The 19,907-nt window shown below is 40.9% G+C and overlaps 1 protein-coding gene across 4 annotated transcripts in view; it reads right to left on the bottom strand.

Moving 5' to 3' along the window:
• Positions 1 to 19,582, bottom strand: part of unc5a (unc-5 netrin receptor A) — a 144,399-nt gene extending 124,817 nt beyond the window's left edge. For all 4 annotated transcript variants that reach the window (XM_028589495.1, XM_028589496.1, XM_028589497.1 and 1 more), the window contains exon 1: positions 18,947 to 19,582. In XM_028589495.1, coding sequence (XP_028445296.1) covers positions 18,947 to 19,037 — 91 coding nt within the window. In that variant the 5' untranslated portion in view covers positions 19,038 to 19,582. The remainder of the gene's footprint in view (positions 1 to 18,946) is intronic.
• Between the last annotated feature and the right edge of the window lie 325 nt (positions 19,583 to 19,907).

Here is a 19,907-nt window from a genome sequence, read left to right as displayed (position 1 = left end):
TTAATTGGAACCAAGGGGCTAAGCTAAAACTCAGAAAAAACAGCTTCAGATAAAAAGCCAAAGACAGGAGTGGCCAAACTCTTCTGGCCATCTAGTACCGGTAGCTTACATAGAGCATAATGAATATGAATTATATTGCCAGAACGGAAACTCGATTCCTTGCTGGACTATGCACTAGTCACATATTTTTCAGGGCCACAGGTAAGCTTCTTAACTCCACCTCTCAAAGTGGGACTAGAGAGTGAGGGATAATTCAATAAATGCAGCTCTCAGAAAGATCACGGCTGGTATTCCCCCCATGCAAAGCCACGACACCGCCTGAAATCTACAATGACAAAACTGACAGCTGTTGACTGGGGACGTGGCATTGAGGAGAATCAGGTCCCGGCACACAAACTCATCCCGGCGCGGCCGCATCATCGCAGTGACAGGACTCAGGAGCCAAGGACTGGCACAGGAGGGAGAGGGGATGGGAACGTTAATGTATCATTCATCAGAGCTCCGTAGCCTGCCTCTACTGCAGTATGAAAACATAACTGTAATGAAAATCCTATCGATTGGGAGTCGCTTCCTTTTAGACAAATTGCACTGTTTTCTCTGCCTTTCAATTGTTTGGAAGGCAAATGTAAAGAGCAACGATGAAACCCCTGGAGACATCATCGTCAATGCTCCATCATGACAGCCAGACCTTGTATCAACTTTAGCTACAGACGGAGCCTTCTGCAGAACCAAAAACATCAACATGTTTATAGAGATATTAATCAGCATTGAGAAAAAGGCTAAATGGATTATCGTGTTCAATGAACAAATTGGCCAATCAAGCTTATGATGTAGCATATAATTGACTCGGGTTAGGAAAGAAATGCTGTAATTTTCTTGATAAGATACAGTAATAGGTGCAGTATCTGCTATTCCATTAAAAAGGGATTTCCAGCAGATGTCAAATATGTGTTGAAATGCATTTTTGCTGTAACCAAAAGCATTTTAGTCTGTTCAAGTTAATGCTCACTGTCACCCAGAATGAAGAGCACCTCCCCCCCGCTTAATCCACCTACATACAGTAGACTAACTCTGGAGGCAGGGGAGGCCTCGTTGTTAGAGAGACCATCTCTGCTTTGATATACCAACACCCTGCAGAAGTGTCCTTGATCAAGAAGCAGCTGCAGGGGAGCTGCTCCTGGCTGCCCCTGTGAGCTCACCCCTTTGCTGCAATGCAAACATGCAGCTCTCTGAGGAAAAAGCATGAAAAGCTCATTTCAAAACAGCACTGCTCATGTCAGTGCGCTGAACTCTTTTTAACAACACTAGAACTGTTCTCTTGGTTAGTCAGCCCTCCGACGTTTGGTCTCAGAGGCCTCAGAAGCACCACGATGGAAATCTTTAGAAAGGACATCATTGCCGCTATCACATGGTCATTAGGGAAAGAACAGACAAAGAAAACTATTTTAAAGTACCGCAATACAGCCAGTTATGTGGTCCCAAAGGAGGCTTTTGCAGAGCTAACATGCATGAAGTGACAAGACAGACAGCAAGCGTGGATAACCATCTTAACCATGTGCAGTCCTCCTGCATTTCTAAATTAAAGATAGGGAGATAGCACAGCCACAATCTGTGCTTGGGATTCCCATTCTCTGGTGAAGTAAAGGGACTTGGAGGAAATAGATCAACCCTGCATCTCAGGGGTCAAGGGTTTATTTAATGAAGTCATATCAGTGATGCCTGCTCCTTTCTGTTATCATCGGACGGCATTTATACTGTATAGAGCGGTTGTGAGGGTCGTGCAAATAACCACTGTACTGTTGCAAATGCCACTTTCATTATTTATGTTTCAATAGTCACTAATAAAGACTGAAGACTTAGATTATTTTAAATCCATACAATTATAACATCGCTGCTCCATGTATATGGTAGTAATAATTGTATGCATGTATTATTTTTAACCAATTACTTTCTAATGTTCAAACATCCTAAATTTCTTCAGGGTGAAGAACTTTCTATAAAATTATATTTCAGTACTCCCACTGTGGAAATTATAAATGAGACGGTTAACTGAGCATCAGTTGCTATTTAAACCCACAAACTCCATGACAGACTCTGCCAACTGGGGTGAAAATTTTAAACTCAGAAACCTCAATTTCTACCGCTGCGCTACCAACTGTTCATGGTGAATAACAAAATGTGTGGGTGTGTGGGTGGGACGGTGTGAACAATTCTGTTTCTATAAACATCACGAACACCACTTTGAACTAAAAAATACAGAGAGGAATTCAAACTCTTTTTTTTTTTTTTTTTTTTGGGTTGTAGCATTACTTAACGCAAAGCCACGATGGAGCAAAAAATGGACACTTGTATTCATATTGTATCCATGTAGGGCTTGAAATGAACTGTTTTGCTCACCAGCCACTGTGGCTAGTGGTTTTCCAAAAGCTACTAGCCACTCAGCATCTTAACTAGCCGCTAAATTACGTTTTATTTGAATAAAGCCGACTATGGTTTGCTACAATTAACTTGAAGAACCAGATTTACAACCCTTTTAAATTCAAATGAGCACTGTAAACACCGCAATCAAGACTACATAAAATATAACACTGCAGTCATCAAACATTAGCTCAGATAAGGTGTATAAAGATCCTTTTTGTATGAAAACATGCAACTGAATAAGAAACCGACATAAAAGAGTAGCTTCTTATGCAAAGACTTGTTGGTGCAGGGGTGTAGAAGATTAGTTGAAAGTAGCTGAAAGTGATTTGGAGCGCTCAAGTGTCACTAAGCCGCCGGCACGCGCCCTCGGTGACGGGAAGCGGAGCACACTGACCAAATGTCCTGCTAAATTGTCCTGCTGCGTGCTCTCTCTGTACCTCTTCTACAAGCCTATACCTAATACAATCCATGACCTGTTCAGACGCAACTGTTGCCTCAGCTTGCCATGTCGCGTGGGTACGCTGGTACAGTAGGCTACTTCAGCCACCAGTGTTTCAATATGAAGGCATGCCACCCGCCAAAGTGGCTAGTGAGAGTGACTGTGTTACCTGCCACTGACGAAATCTAGCTGCATTTGGCGGGTTGGCGGGTGCTAATGTCAAGCCCTGTATACATGCAGTCATGGTAACACAGAGTAATGAAGCCATCAGTGAAAATGAAAGCATGAGCCAGAATTGAGGATAAAATGACACAGGAGCTTTTACAGCAATAACCCGACATGCATGTGGAATTAACCAGGGTATTACAGCTAAACCTGTGGGACTCTGCAGCTTCTGTAGGGAAACTTAGACACACGGACCGGCATGCATGCTGTGACCTAGGAAACAGGGAGGGCAAAGGGATAATACTACTCTGCCTTTGAAGAGAAAAAAAAAAAACAGGTCAAATCTTGTAGTTTTAAATAACTGCAGTGCTTTTTTTTTTGATGAAATATACTTCAACGATCAAATGACTTTTAATTCTGTCAGAATCATTAGCAGCTCCGCCCAAGAAAAGAGAACTATTTCTTGACATTGGGAGGGCTTGCATTTCCAGGCTTGTGTTTTGACTCCAAGTGTCATGGAGATTTAGTGTGACGACGCTAATGCCAAGTGTTGTACTCCTGCAACGCTTGGCAGGAACGTGGCACATTCAACATTCTGACTTTGCACACAATATTCCCTAAGACGTAAATTAACAATGTAGAAAAATAACATTCCCACTCAAAATAAAAAAGGAACTGAGGAAAGGCAACAACAAAAAGTTCATGGATTCATAATTAGCAACTGTTGTTTAAAAATGTACTTAATGCTGCTATGATTCATCACTGTCTTAAAGTGTTTAGTGCCCACAGCAGAAAATAACTCTTGTTAAACACATTTAGTTTGCCTCCCAGTGACTCCGTGACAGCAACTAAGATTGAATGAAGACCAAGTAAATACACTCCTGCTGACTAACTCATAATTTACGGTTGGCAGCAATACAAAAAAAAAACATTTTAAATTGATTAAAAGGCAGGAAAATGCAAATTTGCATATAATAAAAATTAATTCAGAAGCAAGTGATTATCAGGAAAAATATTCAGCTCAGTCAATTGAATTTATTTATATCCATAGCCACAGGAAAATCACAAATCATTCTTCATAACATTTCATTTAGTAGTTATTCTGCATACTGTTTGGATTTGTTAACACGCTGACCTTTTGAATTTAACCTCATGAATAAAACAAAACAGAAAAGGGGGGAAATAATAACACTAACATTTGATTCCCCCCTTATCGTTGCCTAATTTTAATAGTTTTAACAGCCTCACACATTGACATTGAAAAATTACAGTCACGTGCATGTGACTATACAGTCTACGTGCGTATGTGTGTGCGTATGTGTGTGTGTGTGTGTGTGCAAGCATGTGTTCGCTGGGCTATTCATTCACTCATTTTTCTTCTTTTTGTTGAAGGAACCGCCAGCTTAGCTTCAAGCACATCACCCTATAATTGTTCCTTGGTTCATATCTGTCATGACACTTCTATAGGTCTGCAGCCACTGTCACAAACCACAGCCTGCAGCCCAAATGGGGTCGCTCTATTTTTTCCTCAGTATCTCATACAACCAGCCTTTGTTCCTCATAGCACAATCTGGAGATGCCATTAGTGGGGAGGGAGACAGTGATGTTTAGTGACAGCCAACGACTCCTCTGGTCAAGAAAGTGCCCTAGAGTCATCACAGTGTCAAACACACCCCTCCGCTCTGACTGAACACAGCCTCGACTCCCAGAGTTCACCTTTGTTCTAGCTATATGAGAAGCAGGAAGCTAATTGTGTGACAGGGGTCGGGGGTGGGCAGCACCCACGACAGCCGGAGTTGTGCCACTGCGTAAAGCTGCCAGCCCGTCTTGTCAAACATACTGCAGGAGAATCCGACACAAAAATTAGGCGAGAGGGGGAGGCTCTCATTTTGCTGCAAGTGGCAGTTTTTGTCTTTGTGTTCCGTTCGTGACTATTGTCATCACATTTAGGGCTGAGCTCAAAAACATGCCGAAATTCTGCAAGCGGCTGGGTAGGATGATAAGAGAGAAGCTACATGGCCTGTTTGGAGCTGATAACTCAGCATAAATCAAATACCTTCTAGCGATTAAATAATTTGTACAGTTGGGCATCCTATGTTGGAAGGGGATAGAAGAATTCAGAGTAAGAAAGTATCATGCCTCAGTGCCCCAAAATTAAATGTTGCAGACTTGTAAAATTAGATCTTCCAAGTGAAATGCTCACAGTACGCGGTGATTTACCAGCATCACTGTGTAATATACGACACATGTTCTACATTATAAATTAGCTATAACTGCAGAGTCTTTTTTTTACAAATACTTCCATCACAAATGTTAAATAATGTGAACATGTTTTATTTCCTCTACCAGTAGATACAGAATGAGTGAAGGGCTGACTCCTCTGTGGTTATTTAACACAGCCAAACAAACTGAGTAAATCAGCTTGTGGTTCATTTGTGGATACCGTCATGTGGAGACAAGACCACAAACCACTCTATAGGCAGTTAATGGGTTTACTTGGCTGCTTCATACTTGTGGGACCTCAGGCCCTACTGTTTGCTTTAGGCACTGGCAATTTCTACCAGGCTGTGGAGGCTCTATGCATCAGTGATGGCTTAACACAAAATGGCAGCCTGTTACAGGAGGATGGGCACAGAGAATGCTTGAGTTTATGTTGGAAAAAAGTCCACACATGAATCTCAACCAAAAAGTGCTACTTACCTCAAAGGAAATGTGTTTTACTATTTGAAGTCTGAGTCATAGATTTACAGGGCTATGGCTGACATGGAAGAGCAGACAAAAAATTGTAATTCTAAATGATCTACTGTCAGCTTCTCGCCCCCCTTTAATGAGTGATGAGAGCTAAGGTATGCGGTTTATCAATATGATGGAATCTGATAAAAGTAAAGCTGAAGGCTGCTGAGGCAAGAGAAAAGCGCCTTTGTGAGATTTTGGAAATGTTATCCAAGTAAGGAAGTTCCTTTTTTTGTACACGGGACTGGTTTGTTTCACAATTTTATCTTGATCCTTTGAACAGGAGTGGGACAAAGCCGCTCTTTCAACAGGGACTTTTGTAGCAGAGTGCACAAATATGAAATACTTTGTGTGTAGCAAATTATCTTTCTTCTGTGTAAAAGCTTAAGATTTCAGAGTGCAACATTTCTGCAGGAAAACAAAAACAAAAACAAAAAAAAACTAAAGAACACTGCCATTTTCAAAAAATAATCTGACTCAACCAGCAAAGTTATTATTTAATCATTTCTATAGTGGAAATGGCAGAGCAAAGCCATATGCAGTGTATGTCGCAGACCAAGAAATTAGAAAATAAGCCAAATTGCAATTGGCTTTGTGATGATTCAGCCTGAAACCAATCCGTCCAAGTTCTCAGTCAGGTAATTTAAAATCCAGAAATATGATTTTAAATAGCCATGTATGGAGTGTCTAATCTCACAATTTTTACAGTGGCACTTCCAGCTGACATTAAGGGGGTTGATTCAGGCACATGGTCTGAAGTCTGACCCTGGAAACTTATTAAAGATAGAAAGTAAAATGATTTATAACAACACTTGAGATTTTAACTGAGGAACAGCAACAACAATGGAAAAGGTTACTCAGTCACAGACAGTCTAACACATAGTAACTAACTTTGGCAAGTCTTTTTTTCCTTTAGCGAGAAACATGTGTACTTTTGTGTACAAAGTTGTACACACAAGTACACACACTGCAAGGCAGTGTATATTTACTGTATCAGTTAAATATATAGATTATAAATATGGGTTATACATACATTCAGGGTATCAAAGGCGTGGAGTGGTTTAAATATGTATATGTAAACAGTGAACGACGTGGAGTATACTTTATGTAACAATCACGCTGACATGCAATTTCTGATAATAAGACTGAAGAGTAGCTGTGTATGTGGATCTGTTGATATGCTAAAAAAAAATAAAAATGGTAAATGGAGGTGAGGCCCTGGAGGTAAACACTAGGTGCTTCTCATTTCCTTTAAATTGCATCCCTGGCTCCTCCACTTGCCTCCCTTCCTTGTGTCTCAGTACATCCCACCGAGGAAGCATGGGAGAGACGCAAGGAAATCACGGGAGGAGAGAGGTAACAAGTACATGGGTTTTAGAGGAATGAGACGTCCTTTCCTCTGAAGCGTCACATTAGGCTCGTTCGAGATGAGCCAGGTCTGTGCAGAATCGATCACCGTTTGCACCGTTGCGTGCTGGTTAGATTTGTGTCCGACTTGATCCTGACTTGCTCCGACGTCATGCACACGTGGGCAACGATAACCTCATGAGGTCAAGGCGGCCGCGGGTTTAAAATGCAGGCAGCGCAGTTACTTTTCACCGCCTGCAAGACCCAGGTGGACCCAAGGCATGCTGGGAAACGCCTGGCTCAGCTGATCTAACAGCGGATTGGTTCAGAATCGACTCAACATGACGTTTTATATAAACTTTTTATTGTTTTTAAATTGGAGGGAATTTAATTGCTATTTGTCTGATTTAAAGGCTTATTGTGTACAGAACACATGCTGTGTGGCTGATGGTTACGTTTAAAAATCAGAGACTAAATCCGTCCAGATTACGGATCATCTACAGTCTGTTTATTAACATCAGCAAAAGATCGCATGTAGAGCATTTTGACAGCTACAATGTCATAATAAAAACTGGAGACTGATAACCTTTCATTAAATCGGAACAAACAGGAGTGTTTCTGTGACTTCCTGTTCAGCCTGAAGACGGCTGTCAACTGTCCGACTTTACCGCAGCTTTTTGTCACCACCCCTTGCTGCTGCAGCCTGCTCTCGTCCACTTTACAGGCAAGGCACAATTCATCTCGAACGAGCCTATTCATTCGTCAGCTGTATGGGCGGAGTTAGCAACAGCTTTCAGCTGCACGGCTTCCGGGAAGGCTGCTCTCGCGTATCCTCGCCTATGGACGTTTTTCACAGCAGACATTTTGACTTGTCATAGTAGGAAAAGCACAGCTGAAATTGATAACCTTAATGATGACTCAATTCCATCAAGTGTCCCAGTGAGCTATTTCAGTGAGTCAGCATGAAACCTAAGTGGAACCACCAGGGCCTCTCCTAAGTGGAATGCAGCCAGCATTAACGGTTTTGAATACACCTGTGCTTTTCCTACTATGACATGTCAACATTGTGAAACAACTGTCCGTGAAAAAGGTCTATAGCTCCTCGGTGATCCCTCTTCGATGCTCGCTCCTCGGGGCAGAAATAGGAGCTTTGAGACGGCCTTCACCGAGGAGGGACAGAATAACTTCCAGTTCAGTAGAGGACCGAGGAGCTATCAAATAAGGGAAGTGAGAAGCAACTTAAATGAGGCCCAGCAACAGTTCCAAGTGGGAAGGGAGGGGGTGATCCCAGAATGGGGCAGCTTTGGATCAAACAAATAACAGAGAAAAAAAAAAGAAAAAAGAAAAAATGATTCACTTTACTTCTCCTACTTCCCCTCTCTCTTTTACGGTTTTCTCTTATGTTATTTATTTATTTATTTATTTATTTATTTATAAGTTTCCCTCTTTTTGATTCTTCATTAGACACTAATATATAAAGAAAAAGAGGGATCACCCTCAGGAGGTTGCAGCACAATGCAAGTCGGACATTGCTTCCAAATCAGATGCCCCCAAACCCTCCAGAGAGAGCCATTCATTCTGGATTATTGCACCTTTATAAAGTTGTCATGTCTGGTAGAGATTAAGGGGACCTGGTGCTCCCTCCCTCCCCGTGCCATACCACATCAGCCTGGCCCAGTGGAGCCCTCTGGTGCCCCGATGGCTGGACCAGAGGAGCATGCCACCAAAAATCTCTGCGAGAGCAGATAGTCCAAGGGTCATATAAGAAGCAAAAATAGGATACATCTATTAATAAGAATAGTGGAGACAAAAAGATTAAATGAACAGAATTAGAATTAATAGTTACATTCATTCTAAAAGAGTGATATTTACACAATTTGTCATACCTCAAGAAACACCAGCTGTTGAATTTTGAGTGTGTAACAGTGAGTCTATCTGAAGGAAATACTCCGGTAAAGATGAGGGGATTTTGGTATAACTAGCCTGTGGTTTCTAAATATAAAGAACAAGGCTGATATGTCCATGTTTGATTATAGTGCAACTGAGGACACAATAAAAGGACCTTGAAAATTGAAACCCTGAAATCCAAACTGTCAGTTATAAATGTCCTCATATTCGGAAGGACAGAGTCTCGTGTATTTGCATGTGGTTGCATGTAAGAAAATGGGGAAAATACTGTATCTTGCTGACACTTGACATGTCACCAACATCAGGAGCACAGATTTCATATCTTGACACTGATGAAAACACAGCTGTAGAGGAAAATAACTAGACCCAGTGTGTTCCACCTCACTGTAAACTCCGTTGGCTATTGTCATCCCAGTTACATATACAACATTTGACAGACTCTCTTATTCAGAGTGACTTACAATGCTGCTCAGGATTCAGGATTAAAAACACCACCATCAAATCAAGTACAATTGACATTTTGCGACCACTTTTGGGATGATTCTGTGATCCCCACTGGACTTGCTAGACATGCTTCAAACATCACAAATGTTTTGATGATATTAAGCTAAGATCAGTTAATGAGTTTATCAGGGTATTCCATAAGGTTGTAAAAAGTATCGATACTTCCACAACATGTTTAAAATGATACTATCTCAGTTAATTATTAGTGCTGTCAAACGATTAAAATATTTAATTGCGATTAATCACATTAATGTCATAGTTAACTCGCAATTAATCGCACATTTTTATCTATTTTAAATATCCCTTGATTTCTTTTTGTCGCATTATTTTTTCTCATTTTAATGCTCTTATCAACATGATAGGATACTTTTAAAACGGTGCCTGAACCGATAGATAGAGATAGATAGAGACTATCTCTCGATAGATAGATAGATAGATAGATAGATAGATAGATAGATAGATAGATAGATAGATAGATAAAAAGGAGCACCTTGTTCAATTGTAATTGTCTGTCCAAAAAATAAAACAAAAAGTTGATCTAAAAAAAAAAAAAAAAAAAAAAAAAAAAGGAGCACAAAACGGTGAAAACAACCACTGGATGGGAAAAGGGTATTTTACAATTACAGTGAATGCACCACGAGGCTGGCGAGGCGAGCAACATGACATCATGACTGTTTTTCAGACGGCAGCTACAGTCCGGTGTTGGAATCCTCTCCAGTGAAATACAGACACACTTTACACCGTTTAGCTGTAAACATTTTAACCGTGTTTAATCCAGCTGCTAGCTAACGGTAGGCTAACGTTACCTGCTGCTAAGTGTAGTGTTGACTGACCTCCTGTGCGGCAAGGTTTCAGTTCCCTCTAACGTCCGTTTTCGGAGCATCAGAGAGAAGCGCAGGCATTTAAGTGGCACCTAAATAAGCCACCGAAATCCGCGTTGCTATTCAGTCCGGTAGATAACTGTTGTTAAGGCACCGGTGCCGTATTAGGTCTCGGACCCTATTCAAAACGCAGATTTTCGTCGAAAAGAGACTAGTTTGCAGGTATGTACTACTCTTTGGCCGGCTCGCAAGCAAATGCAAACAAGTGCATGCAGCGTGCATGTTGTTTTGTTTCCGGTCTAGCTAGATCCGGTGTGGTGTTGTAGTTTTTCTAACGTTACTAGTTGTTGCAACAGCATGTGAAAAAAACTACAAAGTTTGCTGGGCCAAAAAGAACGTTAATCTCGCGATAAAAAAAATGTACGCCGTTAAAATGGGTTTGCGTTAACGCCGTTAATAACGGCTGACAGCACTATTAATTATACATTGGATAGTATCGCAAGATAATGCTTTTTGATTTTCAATCAAACAATCATTAGCATTTTACAAATATGTTGGTATGTGTTCAGTGACTTTCTGTACCAGCACTGAGTGCAGTAAGTCTTACCAAAACGTTTTTGTTTTTTTTCTTTTTGCAGTGTTGTCGAAAGAGGTATCAAGTATCAATTTTATACTGTATTGTATGGTTTCAAATTCTGGTTGGGTGATAACCCTTAGTATTCAAAACCTAAACCACAAGCCCTTGAATCTGACAAATCATACAAATCATTTTTCACTAAGTCATACCTGGTTCATCCCAATTGACTTTTCAGCTCCAATTAGGTTGTCAAATCTGCAATAATTGAGATGAATCCTTCTCTGTAGTGCCTTTAGCTTATGAGTGATGAGGTATTCTGAATTGGGAGTAAAAATGTACTACAGTGACTCAGAAATAAAAGGATGAATAAAGTAATTAGAGGAGCCGTTAACAATATTGTATGAACTGAGCTCAGTTAGAGTACATTCAATCACTGCTTGAAATTGGACACCCAAATCGAACAAATCAACTCCTTATATTCTTGTTTATTGGTCACCAGATGTCTGCCCGCCCCAAATGCATGTTAGGCAAATTAATTAAATGAACAAATTGAACAGAGCTTTGTTGTTTTTACTGAATGAGTTGAACCGTGCCAACTCCCACAAGAAGCAACGGCAAAATTACAATCAATAATCTGTAAAAGCACTTTCTAGTCTATAAAACTCCATACCAGCAAATACACATTATTCAGTGTCCAATTAAGCTAAAGTAGCATCTGCTAGGCCAGAGTGGAAGCACTACAGTATGGTGACATCATACTGTCTTTTTGACAGAGGAGACTTGAAACAAGAACTGCAATATATCTTCTATCCTCCCACACCCAATTTCTTGCTGATGTCAGTATAAATCCGTCCAATTGACTGCACCCAGCAGACTAAACCCAAGACTGCACTAATGAAAAGGTATATCAACAAACTGTATACATGACTAAAGCTTAATTAAAAATAAATGAGAGTTTTTACACTTTTTGGCCTGTGAACATGACTTTCCTTGCAATGCTTTGCTTTTTAATCGGCTATCAGCACAAGATCAGACCCATCTCCCATCCAAACACAACAAACAGTTATAATTTGACAGATATCCAATACTTAGGTCGCCTAACAACAACTGAGCCATCTCAATGACAACTGAGCAAACTCCATCAGCTTAGAACAATGCAGTTGAAAGTTTAAATACTTTAAGATGTGTTTACATTTAAATAAATAAAATAAAAAAAAAGAGTTAATGATAATATGATAATTGCGAGTGGAATAATTGAGTGGATGGCCCTGTCCCGTTTGTTTTCTTGTTTACTTGTGCTGACTTTCTGAACTAGTGGGGAGCCTTCTTTTTATTTTCCAGGTTGATAGACTTTATTATATACAAGTAAGATCTTAAAAGTGTGCTTGGTTAGTAAATCCAGTGTTGATTTATCAGAAAATGTTGCTAAAGCATCACATAATCACAAGTAGCCCCTGGAAAACTGGGGACATACCAAAAAAATCATAACACATTTTTAATTTCAACAGTTGGTTCACAAGTAACTCCCGTAGGCTTGATCAAACATTCACCACTGTTATTGTCAGTTTTTTAAAGTGGATTATCACAAGAGGTTCTCTCCAAGAGGATAGTATATATTGGATCTTGTTGCCTGCCAGCTTTTAACTGAACAAATCCAATATGGGTATCTAATGATACAGTAAATAGTGCTTACGGTAGTCCAGTACTTACAAACGTAGCCCACTGAAAAACCCGAGGAGCAAGAGAACTTTACATGTTTACGAGGGTTGTACACTGGAAGACTTAAATAAACAGGAACAAGGGAAAAGGCTGCTTTAAATGGATCTAAATTCAGAATACATCTTCGATCACGATATAGGCAATTTCATATCTCAATAACGATATATCACAATATAGCATGTTTTCAGGTAATTCAATGAAATAACCACATGGTAAAGCCTATTTTTGTATACTCCTGTGGGAATTAAATACTTGACAAATGAAAAGTACAGGAGAAGTTTCATTTTATCAAAAACTTGAACAAACTGCAAAATAAACATAATGGGCAAGGTTCAGAACGTAAACTGTCATCCAAATGACGTAAATATTGCAGTTTCGGATTTGAAATCTGTGTCATTCTTACTATAACTGAATACTTCAAATAAGAATCCATTTCTCTAACATCACCAAATTGTCAATATTAATTCTGCCTCAAAAACAGGATTGTAAATCAGTGGGTAACTCATCTTTTGAAAATTCAAGCACTGGTGACAAAAAACTGCAGGCATGAAAACACACTTTGATTCAACATGAATGCAGTCAGTGGACATTTAAATCCATGGACGCCATAATCAAGTGCAAGGCGTGCTGTAAAAAAAAGGAAGCACCTAGCCTCAATGGTGGCTGTGTGTTGTCATGATTAATTCTATTGGAGTAAGGACTTGAATGTGTTTTCCGTGAGCCTGGTGTTCCTGATGGTCTTGCCAAGAAAATCTGCTGCTTAGCGTTAAGCTTTGAATCTGTAATGTTCAGACCTCATTTCACATCGGGAAATGGTTTGTTTGGGAAAAACAATAACAGAGGGACCTACATAGATCAGAGAGGCTGTTCTAGCTCGCTGCCACACATTTAGGGTGCATGATAAATGGTTTGTGTTTTGCGGGAATCAACTTGCAGAGCATAACATCAGAATGACTTTTGGTGATGATTTCAGGGTATGAGTGGAAGAAGAAGGCCGGAAAAAGGACCGGCTCTTTCAGTTTCTTGACACATCTATGAGCAAAAGGTGACACAGATGACAGTTATGTTGTATCAATACTGAATTATTAACTAGCTTGTTGCTAAACCCAGCATATTCTAACCTTACATCACACAACATGCTGTCTGGACTTGAATGTGCTTTGAGAGTCCGCGCTCTGTTGACTCAGTTGAATTGCTTGCCTAAGGCATCAGTGCCTGGACACATACACATAATTAGGAAAGGTCACTGTGCCTCCTGTCTTGTCAACAAAATCACTTCAAGATGACAAATTCTGGCTCAGAATGAGCCGGACCTCCCTCAAATACCCTTGCCAATCAAGCGCCAGCAGGCCTGTCTGGGTAGCCTTAGGTGATTTCTAATTATGTATTTTACATGCCATGCTAAAGAGGGGGAAGCATAACAATGAGCCATACATTTGGTTGGTGTGTTTTCTCTTCAAGGTTGAAGTAGCAGACTAAAGTCTCATTATCTTGTAACTTAAGACTACAAGCCACTATAATTCAAATGAGAATTTCTGCTTAATATTACATGAAAATGTTACCTTACCAAAAAAAAATAAGGATTTTACACTGACATTAAAACTGATAACATCCACAAAATGTCAGTTCTTGTCACATATGCAGGACCTTCACACGGTTTTAAAGTTCCTTTCCCACCACATGCTCTGCAGACTTTCCATCCAGTCCATTGTATGATGAAGTGGAAGTGGCTTTCACATCGCTCCCTGGTGGCCCTAATAAGAAACTATTAATCTATGGCTCACCATATTGCATTCAGATGCGCTTTTCCCCAGCCACCACCTGGCCTGAAGGAAAGGCCAGAAGAGGACCCAGAGGACTGGACACTCTCTTATTATGAGCTGCACCAAGACACCTCTGGGTTTCTAAGCGCTTTCTCTGACAGTGACTGATGGCCAATTAACCATTTGGAGAAGAGTATTGATCACTAAGTGAACAGGATGGATTCTGGGAACATCTAAGACACCACTATTCTCACTGTACAAAGTGAGCAGCCAAAAAGCACATCATGTACTAAAAACTAGGGCTGGGCGGTATTGGCCTAAAATTTATATCACGGTATAATTTGAAGCACGTACAGTAATGGTAAATATCACTGCATATTCCTTTTTCTTAAAATGTTAATATAAATGCTTCTTAAGGTGTAAAACACTGGTACATTACAACAAAAACAGGGTTTTCACACAAATACTGCATCTAAGGCTAGCACACACCAAACTGCCTGACATATCCATTTCCTTTTTACCAAGAGTCAAAACAGCCAAAAGATTCTAGGGAGGAACTACAACAATGTGCCTTTTGGCAGCAATATTATCTATTCTATTGTGATTGACTTCCATGAAATCAACCTTGACACGTCCCATGTTCTTTGCTAAGGTGAATGTTTTTCCAGCAAGATCAACATTGCATGTTCTTTCTCTCCATGAGAGAGAGAGAGCGAGAGAGAGAGAAAGAGAGAGAGAGAGAGAAAATGACCCAGGAAAAGAACATTCGATTAGACCCTCCAGAGAAAAGACTCAGGACTCAGCTCAACAAGCTGATCCCGACTTCTCATTGGTGGCCCTTGGATATATGAGGCTATATGAGGGCAATCTCCCAATTGGTGATACTATGTCAGACACTGTGGCCTTCCATGAATGACTGTATGGTCCAGGTTCCCATTGAAACATAGTGTAATCTCATCCCACATCAGAGGTGAAAGGTCAACTTGATGATGCCTAGATAGAAAAGCACTGATAGTGCACTGCATTTTTAGGAGGGAAACAGCCCAACTTCAACCCCTAAGCGCTTGCACATAGACCTAAATCATAGAAATTGGGTAATTGAAACAAAAGGGCAGAGTTTGACAGAGATGTAGTGCCTTTGCAAGGCCTCTGCACAGGCTGCAGAAAATAACACCAACTCCTCCCCTCTGCAAGGTTCATCCGCCACGTGTCCTCGGCAACGCCTGTGTCCTTCCTTTACTCCTCAAGATTGCCATTTGCAAATGATAAGCACAGGGCCATAGCCTTCTGAAAGATAAGGCAACATTTGTTTAAAGCTGACCTGTGTTGACATGCACGGTTTACCTTGTATTAATTTATGCTGAACTATTATCGCCGCCTCCATTAATCACAGTAACTCAAACTGAAGAAATTCTATTTTGCAAGACTTGGGACAGGAAGACTATTTATTCAGCTCACCTGTATTCATTCTTTCAGACATATTAATGTGATGAAAAGTGAATTAAAAAAGCAATGCATTTGATCAGCTCTGTCCTGCAAAAAAAGCAATTCAACTCTATTCTTCATTGTCATATTGTCCAATTCAAATTCTGTAAGCAGCCTAATATTCACAACACGCATTTGTACTCCTGTGAAATCATTTTAATTTATTACGTTTTTTTTTTTTTTTACAAAAGTGTAATCGCCTCCTTGCATGATATATTCTGCATTTGTACATCATGCTAATTTACTGGGGGAGTATAAGCAGTTGAGAAAATAAATAATTTTATATACCCCTCCCCCCCAGTGCACGAGTCATCTGTTGTCTGTGTCATTTGAATTCATCAGCCATGACTAGAGGGAACAAAAACTCTTTCTGTTAGTAAATTATCACTTTCCTGTAAAAGACCATATCCCTGCAAATACATGGTGATCATTTGCCATGCATTAGCTATGGGACAGAAACAAAGTGGTTTTAAATTCCTTTGACCAGAAGGCAATTTCCCCCAATAAATTATGTTAATTCCAGCTTTCGCTCTCCTTATCGCATTCTTTAGTGAGTCAATGAGGAGAGACAAAAGTGGTTGCCAAATTCGGGCATAAGAATCCCTTATATTACACTCACAAATTACTGTATTATGCAATAGATCTCTGGATGTTGTCACTTAATGGCCATATCTCCTTGCATCATCACTAGGTTTACACCCAATGGATATTGCTCAGAGGACACACACACACACACACACACGCACACACACGCACACACACGCACACACACGCACACGCACACGAGCTCAGCTTGCTCAAATCTAGATTGACAGGCCTACCTTTATTACTGACCGAGTTATGTTTCCCTGCAAAAGAGACAAGTTGTCTTTTGATACAAAAAGAATGCCGTGTCAGCGCCTTGCCTCTCTGCAGAGGATAGCTCGACTGATCTCAGCTGAGACTGTCCCAGCCCTGATGTGGAAAGAATTGGCTACCAAATTACCTTCCGATCCATTTCTGGAACTTGCGCTGTCCTATAAAAGCAGCCTGTGAGCTGTGATGGGAGCTCAGAAGGATGCTTGTACTGACCTAATATATGATCAAGAGTGACACACTAAAATAGGGAGAGGGGTCTGCCTAGAAATGTGAAACGGAAGACAATAAAACAATTTGACCTCCATCCTTATTCATCTATTTTATGAACTGGCTCATTGCTATTCAGGGTCACAGAAGGGGTGGAAGCCTATCCCAGCATGCATTGAGTGAAAGGCAGGGAAACACCCTGGACACAGCTCCAGTCTACCACAGAGTGAACAAAGAAACAGACGAACAGTATCAAGTACATGGGCATTTGAAATCTTGACATAAAGCTGGTCTTGGGACTGTGGAAGGAAAGCCGTAATAACACGGGAAGAACATGCAATCTCCGCACAGAACCAAGGCACTGAGTAACTTCTTCCTGTGAGGCAACTGAACCACTACGCCACCCATATCACCCAGCAACCCAATCTAAATATATCAGTTCCAACATGCATCATAAAATGACTTGTAAATACCACTGCACTCACTTACTTAGCTTGATATATGAGGTCCCTAGAGCATGACTGTTTATTTAATACTAATATATTCATAATTATACACTAATTAATGCAAAAGAAAAGCCCTCTTAATTCATCATCTCAAGTGTCCTGAAGCAAGAGACACAATTACACCAACTTTAACATGTTTGCCTTCTGTCCAAAGCAAGGTTAACAGTTTGGAAACAAGCGCAAGGCAAATGATGTGTGAAATGCTCGTGTTTTAGATGCTCACCAGCTGCTTCCAGCTGCGTGGCATTGTGAGGATGATATTTAGCATCAGGGAGAATGAGTGGAATAAAGTCTTTTAAAAGATAGTCAAATGGATGACGAGTGAAATGGTGCATTATGGGCAACTGCTAGAATTAATCAAATTATTGATTTGACTGGCTTGACTGTGCACTATAGAGTGACCTGTAGTATTAAGGGTCAGTGGCCAGCACTCTGTTTGTTATGGTGGGTTGTCATACAAGATTAAACTGTCATTTGGAGCATTGTCGATAAATATATTATAATGAGCATCATGCATTATATACACTCCCTAAATGGCTTATTTGGAGCTGCTGAGGGAAACTTATCTCCAGTCAGAGTACTTCAGCTCATCCCACTGTTGGTGATTGTTTTGTACATAAAAGCACATTTGCATGCAATCGGTGGTGTCTGGCCAAGAGGCGACATCATAAAACGTAACTCATCAGTGCGAGTAGGTCGTCTAGCAACTCCGTAAAGCTGTCACCATACTGCAAATGCAGCAGGAACGAGTCCTGGTCGGAGAGAAACGTGGAGAGTTGAATTATCCTGTTCGCAGCAGAGCAGCCGGTTATAGATGGATGAATATGCAGGCTCTGAATATACCGTTTGCCCAGTCCGCTCTATAACCACACAGCTCAAAGATTTAATAACAAAAATGATTAGGCGTGGGGATATTGGAGCTATAGACTCGCAAAACAAATATAGTGAAGGTTGTTTATGTGACAGTATGAAAAGGAGCGATGTGTTACGGAGGACCGCATTTTATTGTCCACGGGCCCGTCTGTAAAACATCTTATAGTGCAGGTTTGCTCCTTCCAAGCAGGTGTAGCTCTAACTTCCCTTACAGTCACGACAGTGGGTATAAAACACATGCTCTACGCTGCACGGCGCTGCTTAAAATAAAACATATTAGCAACATATGAAAGGCGGATAATAATAGTTGACGTTTGCCTCAAGTTTTAACCTTGGTTGACACGTGTGTGGGGCACTCTCTCCTACGTAACCTTGAAGGTGCAGGCTAATTGATGAGCGTAGAGTGCTAGCGAATTATAGAACAATAACGACTGCCAACAACGTGCTCTGTCACGCGCAGCTATACATTTCGGCAAAAAAAAAAAATAAAAAAAAAAAAAAACGCAAGCGAACAACTTGTCGCGTGCAGCCTTTTTGTACTTACTGTGGCTTTCCCACCGAGACAAATTCATGTTTAACAAGCTGAGAACCAAAAGCGTAAATGATCTGCTGAAACTCACCAGTGCAGGTGAAGACGGCGAAGCCGAGCCAGAGCACAAGGAGCGTAGCGCTGAACCTACAGCGGACAAAGGGGCCCAGAAGTAAGGGCATCTTCGTGTTTTTTGTTTTGTTTTTGTTTTTATCAACCCAAGTTTGAAAAGGCAGCGAGCAGAGAAGAAACACTGGCACACTGGGCTTCTTAAGGTCCGGAGAGTGTCCTCTGTATCACTTAACGCTTTGTTCACAACGCCCCAAGTCTTTTCCTCAGCACATAGCCTCCTCCCGCCGTATCGTGGCCATCAGTAGCCTACCCCAGCCGTGCGTCTTCGTTGCTCAGAACAACGCATCACAGGTGTGGTAAATAAACTGCTGCCTGCTCGCCGCCGCTCGTTTTTACTGTGCTGTATATTTCTCCAAAGCAGCTATCCGTTCACAACTCCCCCTCTCTCACTGAGCCGAGGAGGGAGGCAGTTTCTGTTGCTTCTTGACCACTTTGCAGCCTTTCGCGCAAAAGAATACCTTCATCCAAATGCGAAAATTGTATAGAATTGGCATCAGAGGAAGAACATCTGCTTGCACGGCAACGCCGGACTGTTGAGAGTGAGGGAAGGTGTGTAGCTGTGATGAGCGGAGCAGCAAAACCAGGAGCGGATCCTGCGTGCTCGCTGGGAATGGAGCGTGCTGAGCGCGCCCTGCTGTTATATGCTTTTTTCCCCCCCTTAAGCATCCATTTACATATCTTGAATAAGCATAACTAACCGCATATTGGCAATGCACGACAGAATGGAAATTATTTCATCCGCATCCTCGCAAGTGTGCTTTTCATATCTTCTGCCTTACATGAAAATGATGGATATGACATGACCAGCCCTGTATGATAGGAATCAGATTGGTGCTTTGCATACAAATTCACACAGATCACATCTGCATGTCATTGAGTTTCAGTTGCATATATGCCTCTGTTTTGTCTTGAGGTTTTGC

Source organism: Perca flavescens, chromosome 10 (assembly GCF_004354835.1).
Source record: "Perca flavescens isolate YP-PL-M2 chromosome 10, PFLA_1.0, whole genome shotgun sequence".
Lineage (NCBI taxonomy): Eukaryota > Metazoa > Chordata > Actinopteri > Perciformes > Percidae > Perca > Perca flavescens.
This window is presented reverse-complemented; position numbering and strand designations above follow the sequence as displayed.